The 18,457-nt window shown below is 42.2% G+C and overlaps 2 protein-coding genes across 4 annotated transcripts in view; one reads left to right on the top strand and one right to left on the bottom strand.

The window, feature by feature from the left end:
• Positions 1 to 12,773, top strand: part of acsl2 (acyl-CoA synthetase long chain family member 2) — a 22,214-nt gene extending 9,441 nt beyond the window's left edge. Inside the window, exons 2-21 of the mRNA XM_058388799.1 lie at positions 806 to 1,029; positions 2,084 to 2,198; positions 2,896 to 2,960; positions 3,424 to 3,525; positions 4,087 to 4,186; positions 4,927 to 5,105; positions 5,196 to 5,228; positions 5,419 to 5,470; positions 5,588 to 5,661; positions 7,424 to 7,501; positions 7,805 to 7,939; positions 8,264 to 8,398; positions 9,325 to 9,420; positions 9,900 to 9,972; positions 10,405 to 10,493; positions 10,597 to 10,713; positions 11,109 to 11,252; positions 11,369 to 11,470; positions 11,585 to 11,656; positions 11,994 to 12,773. Of these exons, the coding sequence (XP_058244782.1) occupies positions 808 to 1,029; positions 2,084 to 2,198; positions 2,896 to 2,960; positions 3,424 to 3,525; positions 4,087 to 4,186; positions 4,927 to 5,105; positions 5,196 to 5,228; positions 5,419 to 5,470; positions 5,588 to 5,661; positions 7,424 to 7,501; positions 7,805 to 7,939; positions 8,264 to 8,398; positions 9,325 to 9,420; positions 9,900 to 9,972; positions 10,405 to 10,493; positions 10,597 to 10,713; positions 11,109 to 11,252; positions 11,369 to 11,470; positions 11,585 to 11,656; positions 11,994 to 12,134 (2,124 nt within the window). The 5' untranslated portion in view covers positions 806 to 807 and the 3' untranslated portion in view covers positions 12,135 to 12,773. The remainder of the gene's footprint in view (positions 1 to 805; positions 1,030 to 2,083; positions 2,199 to 2,895; positions 2,961 to 3,423; positions 3,526 to 4,086; positions 4,187 to 4,926; positions 5,106 to 5,195; positions 5,229 to 5,418; positions 5,471 to 5,587; positions 5,662 to 7,423; positions 7,502 to 7,804; positions 7,940 to 8,263; positions 8,399 to 9,324; positions 9,421 to 9,899; positions 9,973 to 10,404; positions 10,494 to 10,596; positions 10,714 to 11,108; positions 11,253 to 11,368; positions 11,471 to 11,584; positions 11,657 to 11,993) is intronic.
• A 992-nt stretch (positions 12,774 to 13,765) lies between these two features.
• Positions 13,766 to 18,457, bottom strand: part of bin3 (bridging integrator 3) — a 42,035-nt gene continuing 37,343 nt past the window's right edge. For all 3 annotated transcript variants that reach the window (XM_058388800.1, XM_058388802.1, XM_058388801.1), the window contains one exon: positions 13,766 to 14,855. In XM_058388800.1, coding sequence (XP_058244783.1) covers positions 14,709 to 14,855 — 147 coding nt within the window. In that variant the 3' untranslated portion in view covers positions 13,766 to 14,708. The remainder of the gene's footprint in view (positions 14,856 to 18,457) is intronic.

The raw sequence follows: 18,457 nt of genomic DNA on the forward strand, positions 1-18,457 counted from the left end.
CAGCAAGGTAGCTGTTGCCTCACAGCAAGAAGGTCCTGGGTTCGAATCCCGGGTTCGAACAGGCAGGGGCCTTTCTGTGTGGAGTTTGCATGTAAGTCTGTGTGGGTTTACTCCGGGTACTCCGGTTTCCTCCCACAGTCCAAAAACACGTACATTAGGTTGACTGGTTATTCTGAACTGCCCATAGGAGTGAGTGTGTGGTTGTCTGTCTATATGTGTGGCCCTGTGATGGACTGGTGACCTGTCCAGGGTGTACCCCTGCCTTTCACCCAGTGTGTGCTGGGATAGACTCCAGCAGATCCTAATGAGGAATAAAGCGGGTATAGACAATAGATGGATGGATCCTGTTTCCCGGACATTTTGAAGAACATTTGTGAAATTTCTTTGTGCCCTAGTAGTGAAAATAATGTAGAAGAAGTGTTTAGTAGTCAGCAGGGTCCTTCACTGACTGTAACTCTGACTGAAAACTTAACCCTGATGTAGAGAACGTGCGCTTTTTGTCAAGACCTCTGCTTTAAATACGAGCTTTTAAATGGTATCCAAACAAAACGCTGCTTACTTCCTCCATATACCACCTATAAACAGAATGGATATGAATGTAAACAGCATCAGATTCTGCTGGTGTGTGTTTTAGAAGATACTTGAATACCAATCTGTCTGCTTTCACCAACTAATTAGTGTGTGAGTGAGGTAAGAGTCTCCTGTCTGAGGAGCGTTGGTGAAATGAAACACTTCTGAGTAAACAGTATAACTTACCATCTCTCTCTCTCTCTCTCTCTCTCTCTCTCTCTCTCTCTCTCCTCAGCTATGCAGTTGCAGGAGTGGTTGCGTTCCTTTCACTTCAGCAGCGGTGATTTAGGCAGCACTGATGTAGCAGATCTCAGGGCTCTGCTTCCCTCCCTGGCGCTCTCTCCTCCCTCTCTCCTCGGGCTCGGAGCCGTGGCCTCGCTCACTGCCTACTGGCTGGTTACCCGACCTCGCTCCATCCGGCCTCCGTGTGACCTGAAGGCTCAGTCCATACCTGTTCAGGTGCATTTCCTCATACTCTCAATGCAAAACAAATCACCATTACAACCGGCATCTTTCTACTGTATTTGTGCATCATTCTCTTCATTTTAAAGGGTTGCCATGATATAATCATCACACAAAAGCAGTGTATAGTTATAGAAGGTATAACATTCCAAAGACCTGGCAACACTGCGATGTTCTGATGTCTGCTCCATCTCTCCATCCCCTAACATTGCAGAGCTTTTTATAAATACACATAGATATATTTTAAATATCTGATTATATTCATGTTCAGCAGAGGTGCTTTTTCATTTGGTTCATTAATTCTTTGTCTTATTTGAATCCATATTCATCGTATTCAAAATATCTGTATTAAAAATATGTTTAAAACTGGTTAATCTCCTTGCGTTTGTCCTCAAGCCACCACTGTAGTATATTTTAAACACTATATTGCCAAAGGTTTTGGGACACCCCACCAAATCATTGTATTCAGGGGTTGGGCTCGGCCCCTTGGTTCCAGTAAATGGAACTCTTAATGCTTCAGCTTCATACCAAGACATTTTGGACAATTTCATGCTCCCAACTTTGTGGGAACAGTTTGGGGATGACCCCTTCCTGTTCCAACATGACTGCACACCAGTGACCAAAGCAAGGTCCATAAAGATATAATGATGAGTGAGTTTGGTGTGGAGGAGTCCAGACCTCAACCCGATAGAACACCTTTGGGATGAATTAGAGTGGAGACTGTGAGCCAGACCTTCTCGTCCAACATCAGTGCCTGACCTCACAAATGCGCTTCTAGAGGAATGGTCAAAAACTCCCATAAACACACTCCTAAACCTTGTGGAAAGCCTTCCCAGAAGAGGTGGGACAACTCCATATTACATTCATATGCATGTAAAGGCAGACGTCCCAAAACATTTGACAGTATAGTGTATGTGTGTGAGTCTGATTAAATGCCAGTTTAATTTTGTAATAAAGGGCTTCAGGGTAAGGCTTGAAATAGTCCTTTTTGATTATTGTGAACCAATAATCATCCAAATTTTATAAAATAATGATGTGTGCATGTTTTCAGGGAGACGCCAGTTGCAGACGATCCGCCTTGCTGAAGGATGATAATCTACTAGACTTCTACTTCGATGATACGAAGACCGTGTACGACATGTTTCAGAGAGGCCTGAGAATCGCAGGTAAGTTTGGCAGAAAACAGCTCAGGATGCAGTTTAAGCACCACGAGACACAGCTGAGCTCATTTAGCCAGCAGGGTCGTAATAGCGCTCATCTCCTGTACTTAACCGCATCTTGCTCGAGGCTGCAGGAAATTGCACATCACAGACATCCATCTGGCCAAACCCACTTTTTTCAGCCTAACTGACAAGCTTTTTGGCCAAAAGCGTTCACGGCCAAGTCGTAAAAATGCACTTGTGTCTACTAGACAGAAGGGCTAGCTTTAATTAAAGGCATTATGACCTGAAGCTGTGTTCGGATTTTCGTTCTTAAGACACACACACACACATACAACGAAGAAGCCACAATAACGCACAGGCAAATGTGTTCAGCACAAAAGTATTAGATTTTGCCTTAACCGTGATGGGGCTGGCTTCATTGTGAAAAAAGAGGCCATTTGGCAGATGCTGAATGCAGCTAGTGATGGTTCGGGTTTCACCGGGTGACCTGGGAATGTTGTGTCACTCCAAATGTAATGCAGCACTGGAACTGGGGCTTTTCTGACACACTTACAGTGCATTCAAGGAAGTATTTCATTTAGACTTAGTGTTATCTTCTAGAACTGTAAAATAAAATACAAATGATGAGGAAAAAATAAAGAGAACGGGTGTGAATGCTGCTCGATAAAGTGCCGGCTGCTGATATTGTGGTGTCCGGCAGGTGATGGACCATGCCTTGGCTTTAGGAAACCGGGAAAGCCGTACCAGTGGATCTCCTACACCGAGGTAAGACCTACAGCCTTTTAGGAAAAACTAAGAAGTCTTTTGCTCGTGATATTCATACTTTTGCTTTACTGTGTTAACCCAAGTAAGAAAAATGAAGGACATGGATTTACACAGAACAATGATTTCTAGACCAGACGACTGAAAACCTGGAGCTCGGCATGAGACGTAACAATCAACTACTGATATGTACATTTTATTTAGTTATGTAAGAGAAACGTATCCAGACCCCCTGGTTGTTAGGGTGCTGACGTCTGGGCAGAGAGATCTGAAGCCACGACGCTCTCAGAGAGCAGAGAGAGCACCTCCACCTCTTCTTTTATTTTCAGCCATTAGGACCCATCACTAGGTCTTTTCTGTCTAATGTAAGCCAGAATAGGTTCTTGTTTTTGTTTTTTTCCCCTCACACACTGGATGGACTCGCTGCACCTTGTACTGAACGTTGTCATTTCCTGTCCTGCTGCAGGTGGCAGAGAGGGCACAGGTGCTGGGCTCCGGTCTGCTGGCCAAAGGATGCAAGCCTACTCCTAAACAGTTTGTCGGCATCTTCGCCCAGAATAGGCCAGAGGTACAACACACACACACACACACACACACACACACACACCTTCACACCTTCTATTGACATGATGATTACTGCAGCTAATTAATGCCTACACCCAAACTTCACCCTAATCCTAGCCTCTGTAGCCAGAAGTAAATATTTTGATTCTAAAAAGAACATTGCGAGGATCTTAAAAAGGGCTAAATATATACACACACAAACACTTCAGAGGAACGACCGTTGACGTAATTATTAGCAAAGCTAATTCATCCTATCCTACACCTAAACCTAACCTCAACCCCTGTGAACAAAAGGAAACTTGTTTATATGTACCTCTCTTCTCATGCAACCAGAGTATCATTTTATAGAAAAACATGCACTATTATCATCACTGTTATCATGAGTATCTGATTTATATATAAATATATATAACACTTCAGTCTGTGCAAAATTAGCATCCATCCAAAGTCTATTAAAATACGTCCCTGGATCAGACCTGTGTGTAAGCAGTAGTGGTGCGTATGATCTTACAGGATGGACTGTAACTGTGCTGACACTAACATTGTCTCCCCCTGCTGGCTGCAGTGGGTTATTACAGAGTTGGCCTGTTACACCTTCTCCATGGCGTTAGTGCCTCTGTATGACACACTGGGCCTGGAGGCCATGGTGCACATCCTCAACCTGGGTGAGTGAGTCGCAGTGGATTTCACCTTCACGTCAACTACTGCGTGACAGACAGCCAGGCTTCTGGTTTTTGTTTCTAAATTTCGATGGAAATAGAGATGCAAAAGCACTTAACATGCTTGGAGATGACTTGTGACGACTGTTTGTAGGAGCGGTCATGTGATTAACTAATTATTATTAATTAATCAAAATGGCCTGGACATCATATCAGTAATTTTAATAAACAATTTTATAAATATTTTTTATTTTATCATTTTTTAAAAAAATGTATTATTTAAAAAATGCTCCGAGGACACCGACTCATTATGAAAAGTCATAAGATTTTTGAAGGAATATTCCAGAAATAAAAAATGTGGAATATTTGGTGAAGTAAAAAATTAATTAAAAAAAAAATTAAACCTGCCATTTAGTTTAGTTGTAGCTAAATTTGAGCTTCCTGTAATGTATAATTCACTCAGATAAATAAGTAAATAACATCTCGAACTAGAACCATTTATTTTTCTACAAGTAAACTTTCCTGCTCAGTGATTTTCTGAGTTATCATCGCCCCCTTGTGGCTCACAGTGTGTTTCGCTTTATAAAATAGCATTTTATTCATGAATGTTGTTTTTCTCAAGAAGGTAAAGAGACATTAGCAGTGCTAATATGTAACTAAAGTTCAACATACCATCTTCTCTCCCCCTCTCTCTCTCTCTTTGTCTCTTTCTCTCGCTCTGTCTCTCTTTCTCTTTCTTTCTGTAGCGGAGATCTCTCTGGTGGTCTGTGATAAAGAGGAGAAGGCCGAGTCTCTGTTGCTCAATAAGGAGAATGGCGTGACTCCTACTCTGTCCTGTCTGGTGATCTTTAACCCTGTGAGCGCCGCCCTGGTGGAGAGAGGGAGGAAGTGCGGTGTGGAGATTTTGCAGCTCGAACAGCTCATGGTCAGAAAATAGCATGAATTTTAAATGAACAGGAAACATGTAAATAGTGACTGCTTCATTATGTTTTGCTGTGTGTTTTTTTTCTTGCAGGATTTGGGCAGGGAAAATCTCCAGGCTCCAGTAGTAAGTGTCCAATGAAATCTCTTTCGCAGTTCCTAAAGTGTCGGGTATTTCATGTGTTCCTTGGGAATTTCCTGATGTAGCGACAAATAACACACCAACCTTTAGCTCAACAGTGCATGGACGCTTCATCACACACCTCATCTGACCACATTATTTGAGTTAATAAGCTGTTTTGTTGTGTTTGTCGTAGCCTCCTCAGCCTCAGGACCTGGCTGTGGTGTGTTTCACCAGTGGAACTACAGGTACAGCTCTTTTCATCTACTTCCATTTCTTTCTAAAGCCAGAAATGCTATAAAGCCATTAATCCAACCACTCCTTTATGGTGTGATTGTGAAGTAAATGACTTCCTGTTCATTTAGGAAAGCCAAAAGGAGCCATGATCACGCACGGCAACATCACCTCCAACACCTCCTCCGTCATTAAGATTCTGGAGGTCAGTCACACACACTCACACTTCTCTTTCTAGGTTTCTTCTCCATTTCCTAGACACCAGTATATGGCTACAGGAGACACAAACAACCAGCTGTGCAGAAAAAAAACATAAAGCAGCTAGTTAGAGTGAGTCAGGAACCAGGAGACTGGTGTTGATCTTCAGACTGAAGGATCCTGGCCATAAATCTGTCGTGAAGAATGAAATGGAATAAACTGTAGCAGATCATGGAAAATAATCAAAAGCAAATAATCCAGGACAAACATTTCCTTTGTTAGTTTGCTAACTAGCCAGGAATATCCTAGACCTAATAACGTGGCGTAATAAAATACTCAGTGAGACCGATACAGAGCGGCTCACTGACCAGTGCTTCAAGAGAAATGAAAATAAATTCAAGTGCGAAAGCCAATCAGGGCAACATGAGTGAGGAGAAAATAAGTCTTAGACACACTATTACGTGCTGCACTGAAAGACGTGTGCACTTCAGTCAATATACACAGATCAGCCATAACATTATGACCACCTGCCTAATATTGTGTTGGTTCCGCTTTTGCTGCCAAAACAGCCCTGACCCGTCCTGCACTGTGTATTCTGACACCTTTCTATCAGAACCAGCATTAACTTCTTCAGCAATCTGAGCAACAGTAGCTCGTCTGTTGGATCGGATCACACGGGCCAGCCTTCGCTCCCCACGTGCATCAGTGAGCCTTGACCGCCCATGACCCTGTCACCAGTTCACCACTGTTCCTTCCTTGGACCACTTTTGATAGATACTGACCGGGAACACCCCACAAGAGCTGCAGTTTTGGAGATGCTCTGATCCAGTGGTCTAGCCATCACAATTTGGCCCTTCGTCAAACTCAAATCCTTACGCTTGTCCATTTTTCCTGCTTCTAACACATCAACTTTGAGGACAAAATGTTGACTTGCTGCCTAATATATCCCACCCACTAACAGGTGCCATGATGAGGAGATCATCAGTCTTATTCACTTCACCTCTCACTGCTCATAATGTTATGCCTGATCAGTGTATTTAATCAAAAACTAGACTGACATGGGCCTCTCTCCTTTACTCACCACTAAATGATTTATACCAACCTTTTAAACAACTTTTTTAATGGGACGGGATTCTGTGAACATTTTTCATGTGGATTTTGCACACACGAGTGTGAGCCTTAAGTATTCAGAAGTTTGTGGCCAGAAAAGTGCACAAAAGATGTGAGATGCTGTGTATCCTGGAGTGTGAGGATGAGACTAACACACACCCAGTACACACACACAGTGTTACTGGTTGGTTTGTTGTAAGGCAAAATCTCAAAATTGCGCTGGAATTAAAACTATAATATCTCAAATATCAGACGAATTCGCACTAGACCATAGTGGTGATGGGTTTAAATCCTCTTCGTCTTATTTTTTTTTCTTTATCTCCATGTCTGTTCATTAGAATCTGTTTATTTCCTGCGGGACGCATTCCCGCTCTTCTCCCTCCGCCGCTCGCTCTCTCACCGTAGGCCTCCGAGAATTGTGTGGTAAATAAATGGTGTGTTTCACCACCCAGTAAATTCTAAACTCCTTCTTAAATCAGCAGCGTGGAAGACAAACTGCGCGTTTAACCGTGGCTGTAAGCGCTGAACGGTCGCCTTAATCACCCACTTAAACTGTAATGCCTCAGATATTTCATGTAGCTGATGATCTGTGCCACAGATGTTTTTTTTTTTTTTTTTGTCTTTGTTGGATTTATGGGAACGTTTCCGTTTATTTGCAGGGCTTTTTCGAGATCCGCCAGGAGGACGTGTCAATCTCATACCTGCCCCTCGCTCACATGTTTGAGCGCATGATTCAGGTAACTGTGCGTGTTTATTCCTCGATTGGGATCTGTCCAGTAGAAGGTCAGAGCTCATAATGCACGGATTAGATAAAGAGGGGACGATGTTAACCGCAGCATATAGATTTATCATTGGGAACAAAATCGGAATTTTATTACACGTTATCAATTTTATTACTTTTTGTTATTACCTACTTAGAAACAGCGCGAACCAAAAGCACAAGGGTGTTATAAAGCCAACATCCATGAAAGAAAGTGTGTCTAACTCATCTGCATAACTCATCACGACGTTCCTTTCCCTCCGTTCTCGCCCGATTTCAGGTGTCTATGTTCTGTCACGGAGCGAGAGTGGGCTTCTATCAAGGGGACATCTCACTGCTCATGGACGACATTAAAACTCTGAAGCCCACCTTCTTCCCTGTGGTGCCCCGCCTACTCAACCGCATCTACGATAAGGTCGGTATCCGTGTACAGAATATATTGTATATATATGCTGTTATATGACATGCGTGAAGGTCTGACATGACCAGAGGATGACCATGAGACAAAGGATTTGTCGATACCTAATGACAACTCACTTCATAAGTACACCCGTGTGACTTAGATCTGATCTGCCAATCATCTAGCATTTGCCCCCGTGGTGATAATCAGTATCTGATAGATGGATTATCATCATTTTATAATTTTTTTTATATGAAGAGACACAAAACTTGTGTAATATGACATGCTGTTTCAGAGTGGTTGAGCTATTCTGGTGTGTGTGTGTGTGTGTGTGTGTAGATCCAGGGTTCGGTGACATCCGTGTTGAGGAGGGCCATCCTACACTACGCCGTGAGCAGGAAGCAGGCCGAGCTGAGCAGCGGAATCGTCCGGAATGACAGCGTGTGGGACAGACTAGTCTTCAGCAAGATCCAGGTATCTCTCGCAGATCCAGCAGTTAGTCCCGACTCCTCCTGTCCTCTCTGTATTCACAGCACACCGGGGTTTGAAAGGGAAATATTTAACAGGACATTTGAGTCCAGCTTCCACATTTCATCACACTGTCCTTATTATCAGAGTCTAGTGGGAATAAACGATAGTAAAATTAAATGATGATAAAAAAACCCTGCATTTTCTGTTTGCGTTTCATTTAAATGTAGCTTTTTCCTTTCCCTTCCTTTCCTTTACATTTTTCTTTCCTTCTTTCTCCTTTTCTTCTTCCTCTTCTTATTCATTTCAATTTTCTGCCTCTTCATCCCCTTCTTCTGTGTCGAGTGACCCGACTGAAGATGTTTGTTCATCTCATTACAAAAAGGATAAGAAGATTGTAGTGAATTAGCTAATGTTAGGAATGTGTATACGTTTAATACCTGCTGTCTTTCTCTCTCTCTCTCTCTCTCTCTCTCCCCCTCTCTCTCTTTTACCCTCTCTCTCACTCTCTCTCTGCCTCTTTCTCGTTCTGTCTCTCTCTTTTCCTCTCACCTTCTATCTCTCTCTCACTCTGTCTCTATCCCTCTCTCTCTCCCTCTGTCTCCGTCTCTCACTCTGTCTCTATCCCTTTCTCTCTCCCTCTCTCTCTGTCTCTCACTCACCCTCTCTCTCGTTCTGTCCCTCTCACTCGTCTCTCTCTCACTTTCTCTGTCTTTTACCCTCTCTCTTTCTCACTCTGTCTCCATCCCTCTCACTCTGTCTCTATCCCTCTCTCTTTTCCCTGTCTCTCTCTCTATCCCTCTCACTCGTCTCTCTCTCACTTTCTCTCTGTCTTTTACCCCCTCTCTCTCTCCCTCTCTCTCTGTCTCTATCCCCCTCTCTCTCTCGCTCTTCCTCTCTTTCATTCTCTCTCTCACCCTCCCTCTCTCTAGGCCAGTCTGGGAGGAAACCTGCGCTTCATCCTGACGGCTTCGGCTCCCATCTCGCCCACAGTGCTGTCCTTCCTCAGAGCTGCCCTCGGCTGCCTGGTCAGTGCACTCTTTAGAAAAGAAAAAAAAAGAAAAAATCACCTAATAACATTTACTTTAATCACGTTTCTCAAACAAGATTACATCATTCATCATCATGCTAAACAGAAGACCAAAAGTTTATAATCGAATTGAAAGCAGTAGGAACGGTAATGCGTACGTGTAAAATGAACACAAGTGAGTTACGTGCTAACGTTCAAATCAAATATGCAGAGGAACTGCGCGGTGGGGAAAAACAGGCAGATGAACAGAATATGGGATCCTACGCATCCTGGAACACCTGGACTTTAATAGGCTGCTTTTCCAGTCATGGGGAAATGAGGGAAATAGATGAAATGACTTAGAATATTAGTGAGGGCTTAGATAAGGGCAAAGACATTGAATTCAGAGATGTAGTCATGAGCATTCTCTCTCTCTCTGTGTGTGTGTGTGTGTGTGTGTGTGTGTGTGTGTGTGTGTGTGTGTGTGTGTGTGTGTAGATATTCGAGGGCTACGGTCAGACTGAGTGCACGGCTGGCTGTACATTCTCTATGCCTGGAGACTGGAGTGCAGGTAACACCACCCCTCATGAGGAGATAATGATGGCCTCCAGTCATTTAACTCTATACTGAAAGGTCTCTCTGTGTAATCCAGACTGGTGTGAAACATTTAAAGAAACACAATTCTCCTCAAAATGAATTCCATCAGCCCGGTTTAGTATAAATAGTTGTTAAGTTTGGCTCTGGAGCTGATGCTGTAAGTAGGGTAATAGATGTAATGAGATGCTAACAGCAACTAAAAGCCACACCTATTAGAGATGATGAACCCCAAACAACATGCTGTGGAGAAAAATTCAAGATTGCTGGTTACTCTTTTTAGATTTGAGGTGGTGGTGTTTTTTTTTTTTGTCGTGTTTGTGGACTCGAGATGGCTGCTTTCTGATGTACTTCTAGCAATATAAAGTTTAGCCTTCGGAGATTTCACTGTTAAAAACTTGTGTCCCAGGTCACGTTGGTGCTCCTCTTCCTTGTTCCATGGTGAAACTGAACGACATTCCAGACATGAACTATTACGCCAAGAACGGACAAGGAGAGGTAACACACGTTCAATGTGTAATCTAATCTAAACTAATGTCAGATGCCACCGTTTCATTTGTGTGTGTGTGTGTGTGTGTGTGTGTGTGTGTGTGTGTGGTAGATCTGTATCCGGGGACCCAGTATATTTCAGGGTTACCTGAGGGACAAGGAGAGGACAGCCGAGGCTCTGGACAGTGACGGCTGGTTACACACAGGGGATGTGGGACAGTGGCTGCCGGTGAGACACACACACACTCTCACACACAGCAGCTTTCAATTAGTGAAATACAGTCAGGTCTAAAAGTATGGCTAATAAATAAACTGTAATATATTACATTAAAATATTATAACGTATGCTTTATTATCCATACTGCTATCAGTTAATAGGAAATATGTGTGTGTGTGTGTGTATATATATATATATATATATATATATATATATATATATATATATATATAAATTAAATTATGATATTATAGATTCTATTATAGAGTGAAACAATATTTTATAATATATGCCAAAATGCTGGAATCTGATTTCAGTAGCAGTCTTCAGGTGCTATAAATGTATTATTTGAAGGCAGTAATGAAAAAGCTGCATCCTTTGTGTGTCTCTGTGTGTGTGTGTGTTAGAATGGGACTCTTCGCATCATCGACAGAAAGAAGAATATCTTTAAACTGTCTCAGGGAGAATACATCGCTCCTGAAAAGATTGAGAACGTCTACATGCGCTGTGTACCTGTGCTGCAGGTGTATGTGCATGGAGACAGTCTACAGGTAAACACACACACACACAAACTACTCTGCATACTGATATAAAGTCTAATGGCATCTGATGCATACTGGTGGAGTTAACTATAGTGTGTGTGTGTGTGTGTGTGTGGGTGTTTTAGTCTTATTTGATAGGTATCGTGGTTCCAGACCCAGAAGTGTTTGTCAACTGGGCCAAAGAGAGAGGAATTGTGGGATCGTATGAAGAGCTCTGTCAGAATCCTGTGAGTTATATATATATCAGGGTATTGTGTGTGTGTGTGATATAATATGTTCTTCATATTGAACATACACAGATGTTTAGAGGCACTGTAGCAGTGTTTGTCTCTTTACTGCAGGATATGAAGAAAGCTGTGCTGGAGGACATGACCGCAGTAGGCAAGGAAGCAGGACTGAAGTCTTTTGAGCAGGTACCACACACACTTTCCTGATAATATGGCATTTTGCTTTATTATTATTATTATTATTATTATTAACTTTAACAAAGAGAGAAAAAAACTGGTGAGGTTTATAGCTTATACATGGCAGGAATAATTTGTCTTTTGGATGTTTCACAATATTAAAATGAAATTTAAACAAAAACTAAAACACTTCAGAGCATGCTGTTCTAGTAAAATAATCACCTTCAGGGTGTAACAGTAACTCCGCTTCATCACAACACACTCATCCTGAGCTTCCTGGATCCAGGAACGTTAATGTAAGCCAAAGAGAAGAAACTGACCTTCTCCGTCCTCATTTCCATTCCAGGTGAAGGATTTGTACCTGCACTCCGAGATGTTCAGCATCAGTAACGGCCTCCTGACCCCCACCCTGAAAAGCAAGCGAGTGGACCTGCGCCGCGTCTTCAGCGAGCAGATCGCACACATGTACAGCAAATCAGCCATGTAGAGACACGGCACAGGCTTCTGAATTTTATTATTAACATTATTTTTTAACTAACGTTCGAACTGGAAAAAGCTCTACTGATCATAAGCTAGATACGACACAGGACACACACACACACACACACACACACGCCGGAAAAGATGCAGGACGACGTCGCTGCTCTCCATCCTGTGATGTTAGTAATTGTGTATATAACGTAATACGAAGAACAGGTGAGGAAGCAACAAAGTGTGCGTTTCTTCCTGTGCGACTTTTATTATCCCTCAGGTCAGTTTGACCTCCTACACGGAAATCAGTACAGACCGTCCGTCCGTCACAAGACGAGAAAGACGACGTCCGTTTCATTGCTGCTGTAACAGATGATGTTCGCTAAACAAGTTCTTAATCGCTAATCGCTCTCTGTGATTTATTTAATCAAAGGCAGAGGTCATTTCTCACGTTAGGAACATAAAAGGTGTAATTTATGCAGCGTGTATTATAAAAGCAAACACGTGAACTGTAAATGTGGACAATTTGTTGTGCTGTACATATCCAGATTTAAACCTACCGATGAGGAACAACTCCACTAATTCAATCCAGGGTAGAGATGTACTGTATTTTATATGTGTTCTCTCGAAGATGAATAAAGATAATAGGTTTTAATTGGTTTGGGCTGGCTTTTTGGGGATAAAAAGGTTCATGCTAGGCAACGTGCTTAGAATACAGTGCTGATGAAATCTCGACTCTGATCACAGTTTCGATATCAATTCACAGATTTTATTTATTTTATTGCTACGATCATGTTTCCATGGTAACGGCTCACGTTTGTAACGTGGACATCCGGGATAAATCTGTGAATATGGTTACGTTTTCTGTGAGGGGACGCTCCTGCAAGATTTTAAGGAAGGAGTCTCCAGTGTCGGCGCTTTTGTAAGCCTTCAGGGATGGAGGAATTTTCACCTTTCTCAGTTAAAGTAAGCTGGGGGGATTTGGGATTAGAGGGAAAATCTGAGATGTTGCTGAGTGAGTGATGATTTAAAGCTGCTATAATGTGCGTGATAACAGGATCTAACCTGTTTTCGAGGAAGTTCCACAATATTAAATGGATGTAACTATAAATTCTGAATTATTTTGGGGGCATTAATGATCATTTTCCTTGCAACAGCATAAACCTGGGGAGAAAAATACTTTGAGATTCCAACTAAAAGAAGTAGACATGGACACGTGCCTTCTAGGAGTGTCCATCACCTGTGTGTGTCCACTGTTGAACCGGACAAATAACCTAGAAATGCTTTATGGCACTTTATAATATTAATATTAATTATAATAATAATACTTTGACACGGTCAGATTGTTATCGGATTAGATAAACAGCGAGGAATATTTTATTCAATAATATTCATCATAACAAAAATGTATCTCAAGCCTTTCCACTGACCTGAATGTGACACGTATTCACATTGTGCGTGTAAAACTAATTCTACAAATGATATTTCAGGTTTTTAACCAACAACCAATTTATTGTACGAGTTTGTAAAACAAATACAAAACGTGACAGATACAAATGACACAAATTATAAAGGACACGGGATTATAATGAAAGCAAACTCTTAAAAAGACGCGCACACAAAAAAAAAAATCCTTCGCGTTTTATCATATAAACAAATGAAGAAGAGATGAATGCTGTGAGAGATGATCCGATATCACGATGACGATAAAGGCACATATTTCAACAGAAATGACACGGAGGTGCGGTTAAGGATGGAGAACTGAAACTAAACAAAGAACCAAGAACGCTTTAAAAAATAAAAATAAAAAACGAAGACGACGTGAACATCAGGAAAGGGAAAACAGCTGTTTTCTTTTTTTTTAGAGGTTGGTCCCGAAACTGTATGGCTGTAGTGGGGGAAAAAAATTAGACGTTTAAACACAAAGACGAGTAAAAATTCAGTGTATTTTTGTGGGGTCAGTAGAGGGCGCTACAGTACCGGGTAACAGATTGTAATGACGGAGACAAACTGAATTCACTTCAGACAGTTTAAATACTCGATCAACAATGAATAAATACTTCATGCTAGTATTAAGTTACTAGATATTGCTTTCTTTGAGATCTCTGAGATGGAGCGCAGACGGGGTTTTAGTGTTCAGAGCGAAGGCCGGAGATACAGATGATGAGCCCTAATGAATTCTTGCCTTTGCTGTGTATTGAATACACAAGTCGTACATAAAGAACAAGCACGGTTCCAGTGATGCTCTACTCACCAGTGAGATCCTTCACTTTTCAGAAATTGCGCTCCCTTCGTACAAGTTCAGAGTGTAGTGTATCTGCCTGAGGAAGCCTTCCTCTGGTTTTACCATCATCGAGAAGCGGAAAGCTAACCGTAACCCTGATCACGAAGAGGAGTTTAAACAGACTGATGAAGAGCAACCACCTGAACGGAGGTTGAGAAACAAAGAAAGGTACAATCTCTACCTCTTCTCTACCGGTATTCCATACCACAGCCGGTCTGACCGTCGAGGAACAATCCGATGGAAGGAATAAAGGAAAAAAGCTGGTGCAGAGAGAGAGAGAGAGAGAGAGAGAGAGCTGCTTTTACTTCAGTCATCTGCTACGATAGACAGAGCACGCAGTTCGTTGAGCTTGGATTCGTTCTGCTGTTCTCGCTCTTGGTCCGTCAGGCCGCCTTGATCGATCTGATCTGTCAGGTCGCTGAAGATCTTGTGCATCTCTGTGAAGTACACCACCTGAAAGAAACAAACGAATCAGAGCAAGATAAAGACTTCGTTTGTACTTGCTCAAAAGTTTAACAGAAGCATGTATTACCCACAGAAGTCCTGATATCTTTTACACACACACAGAGTGAGAAAAGAGCAGCACTTTCTCGGTGTGTGTCTGTCTATTAAACATGACAGGTTAAGAGTTTTTCGGCATCCTGCTCTTCCTGTGAGTCAGGGGTCCTGCCTGAGATGCTGAGATGATTAATAGCCATTAATCACATTACAAGACACCAGGAGGAGTGGGCTGCCGACAAACCGGCTGGGAAATACAGTCGTTCCACCGGAAACCCACACACACACACACACACACACACACACACACACTGTGCACATTAATACACACACACACACTGTGCACATTAATACACACACACACAGAGCACATTTATTCACTTGCAGTATATGTACACACACACACACTTCACAGAGGCCCTCTAAAATATAATTATTTTTTACATTTTTTTTTTTTTTAACAGATTGCATTTAGATTTTCTTATCCAGAGTCAAAAACATGTCCAAGCAAGTTTAGGGTCTAAAAATAATTTTAAACCATGAATTTATTAAATGGCTGCTTCTTCTTATACATGCTTCATACATCATTTTGTGTTTATTATACACACCATGTGCTCTACATGTTCACATGATGCATTTTTATGATGATCACATCTTTAGGATACATTTATTTGAGACCTGTTTATTTCGGCTGCTCAACAGTGAATTATATGGTTAAAGGAATCGGGTTAAACACTCAATCAAAACAAACGTCCTCGATCCTCCACCTCCGATTCCAATATTTATCCACACGGATGACCACAAGGCCCAGAGTCCCCCTTTTTCCCCCCTCCCCTAATAAACATTTTTGATGCTGGAAGTAGGCATCATTCATCCTGACTGGGAGTCGAGCGGTCTCTGTCGCTGCTTATTATCCTGTGCTCTAATTAAAAGATCAATCCGAGTCGGTGCCATTCTGTGATGTAGAGAGACCGGGTTCCTGCCCCGGGGCTCATGGGAAACGGATACTGCTCTGTCCTGTTTATGTATCTAACTGGCAGATTTGCCACATCAAGCACTGCCTGACGATCCGTTTACATGCAGCACGTGGGAGCGGCGTGGAGACAGAGGGGCTCCCGTCACAAGCTCTGAGAGACGGCCGAAGAACGATGGAGCCACTGGGTGTGGGGAAAACGGGCGCAGTCCTACGCGTACATCCGCTCGTGTCCGTCTACGCCCAGAGCGGTTGCTTAAAACTAAAACTGGCACGATAATACATTCTAGACTTTTTTTGGGGTTTTTTAAACAAAAAGTGACAGGTTAATATGACCCTAGACATTTAAACTGTCGCGGTTCGACAGTGGCCATCATTTCCTGGAGAACGGATTTGCAATCAGGGATTGCTGAAACAATGCCACATCCTCAATGAGTTTACTAACACTGTCTGAAACCTGGCCAAGGGGCCACGAAAACACACAAAATTAGCTTAGGGTGGTCAGGACGAGGGCTTTTAGTCAAGAACCGTTTTTAATTCTAGGTTAAATTCATAGAGTAGTAGGAAGGTTGAAGGACTGTGTCACCTTTCCAGCCTTGTGATAACTACAGACGAACAGAGAAAAGAACAACTGTTAGGATTTAATCAATATTAAATATTATATTTACTCATTTAGCTGACGCTTTTATCCGAAGTGACTTACAAAGTGATAGTGATATATAAAGCAGAGGACAATACAAGTAGAAACAGCAGAGAAGTGCACAAAGAAGAGATGTCTAAGAGCTAGAGTAAATGCAGATCTATCTATCTATCTATCTATCTATCTATCTATCTATCTATCTATCTATCTATCTATCTATCTATCTATCTATCTATCTATCTATCTATCTATCTATCTATCTATCTATCTATCTATCTATCTATCTATCTATCTATCATTAAGGGTCAGTTCAGCGTTCATGGAAGAGGTGGGTCTTCAGTGACGGATTGATAGTGATGGATTGTGTGTCTATACAAATATAAGGCATTATTTGTGTTCCATAATCTTTCTGTAGTTTCACAATACCTTCAGATGTTTTTGATTTAAGGAACGATGGCCTACAAAAAGTGTATTTCTCGTAAAGATTTATTGACCATCAAACATAACGGAAACCTCCGTCCTGACAGTCCATGACTCGGCTCGACTGGTCAGCGACCTATGAGACGGCCGGCACGACAGAGGTGATGACCGTTTTAGCGAGAAATTTGATTCGGAAGCTGGAAGACAGAAGGCTGGACAGAAATCAAGGACTAAAGAGCTGCTGCACTGCCCTCTCTTTAGGCAGAGATGACACAAGGGCTTTAGTTGAATGATTTAATTTAAGGTTAATGTAAGAAACTAACATGCTGATAAAAAGAAGCCACAGAAGATTGAGTGATAATTGTAAAGATTAATACGCAAGTCGCTTAGGAAGGATGTTCGATGAGTAAAAAGGTTTTTTTTTTTACAGAATAAGAGCACAAATGTTACAGACGTGGTGTTCAAAGAAAAAAAATCTGGCTTTTCCACATATTATTTAAACATATGTGAATGATGCAGGAGCTCAAGAACGCAGTCTCTACAGACTAATAGTTAAGAGTGTGTGCGGGTGTGTAAGACACACGAGTGAGACACGGTGGACTATCTATCCCCCGTGCAGACGGAGGAGGCCTTATGACAACTCTCTAATTTTGACAGAGGTCCTAAACACCACCTAAACACGCATCAGACCATTGGGAAGTGTGTGTGTGTGTATATTTGTTCCGGAACAGTGAGTGATGTGGTGGAGCTCTGAAAGGAAACGGTTGAGTTTTGCTTCTATCTGAGCAGAGGCGATCTCTGAACTGTGTGTGTATGATTCAGCAGGATGAGGGGACTCTCAGTTCCAGAAGATCTATGAGTCAGAGTGTTTAAGATATGTCCATCGTGGACTGTGGGCACACACACACACACACACACACACACACACATACAGAGGCTAATCTCTGACTATAAGAGTCTGCTAGTTGAGAAATCAGGCTTGATAGCTGTTGCACATCTCAGTGAGTCTAAATACAGCATGTGTGATAGCGAGTCTCTGCGGTCCACCTACACACTGCCTCTTTAACGCAGCGATTCTCCTCTCTCGAACCGATGTACTATTCATACCTCTCTGAGCTTAAGCACCACATTGTGTGTGTGTGTGTGTGTGTACGAGGCTATTCACTGCCACCGATACAGCTAGTCAACTGGTTAAGGGTCATCTGAAGGGGCCTCTTTCGTAGCATTGCCCCTTCAGCAAGCAGCCAATAGCATGCTTTCCCCGGAGCTCAGGCTTCTCTACGGTCTAATAAACGTAAAATGAATTTCAAATTTTCTCCTCGTGAGCTAATCTGTGGAATCGAACCTGGTCGTGTGAGCAGTGGCTTCTCTACTGATCGTGATGTACGCCATTCGCTTAAAGCCTCTCCCTCTCTTTTCCTCCTACTCTTTGCTGTCTCTGACAGGAAGGAGGCTCTGCCAATCATGTTGAATGCACACCGAGTGATTCATGCTAAGGCTCCGCGTTAATCAGCTAATAAGATT

Source organism: Hemibagrus wyckioides, linkage group LG05 (assembly GCF_019097595.1).
Source record: "Hemibagrus wyckioides isolate EC202008001 linkage group LG05, SWU_Hwy_1.0, whole genome shotgun sequence".
Lineage (NCBI taxonomy): Eukaryota > Metazoa > Chordata > Actinopteri > Siluriformes > Bagridae > Hemibagrus > Hemibagrus wyckioides.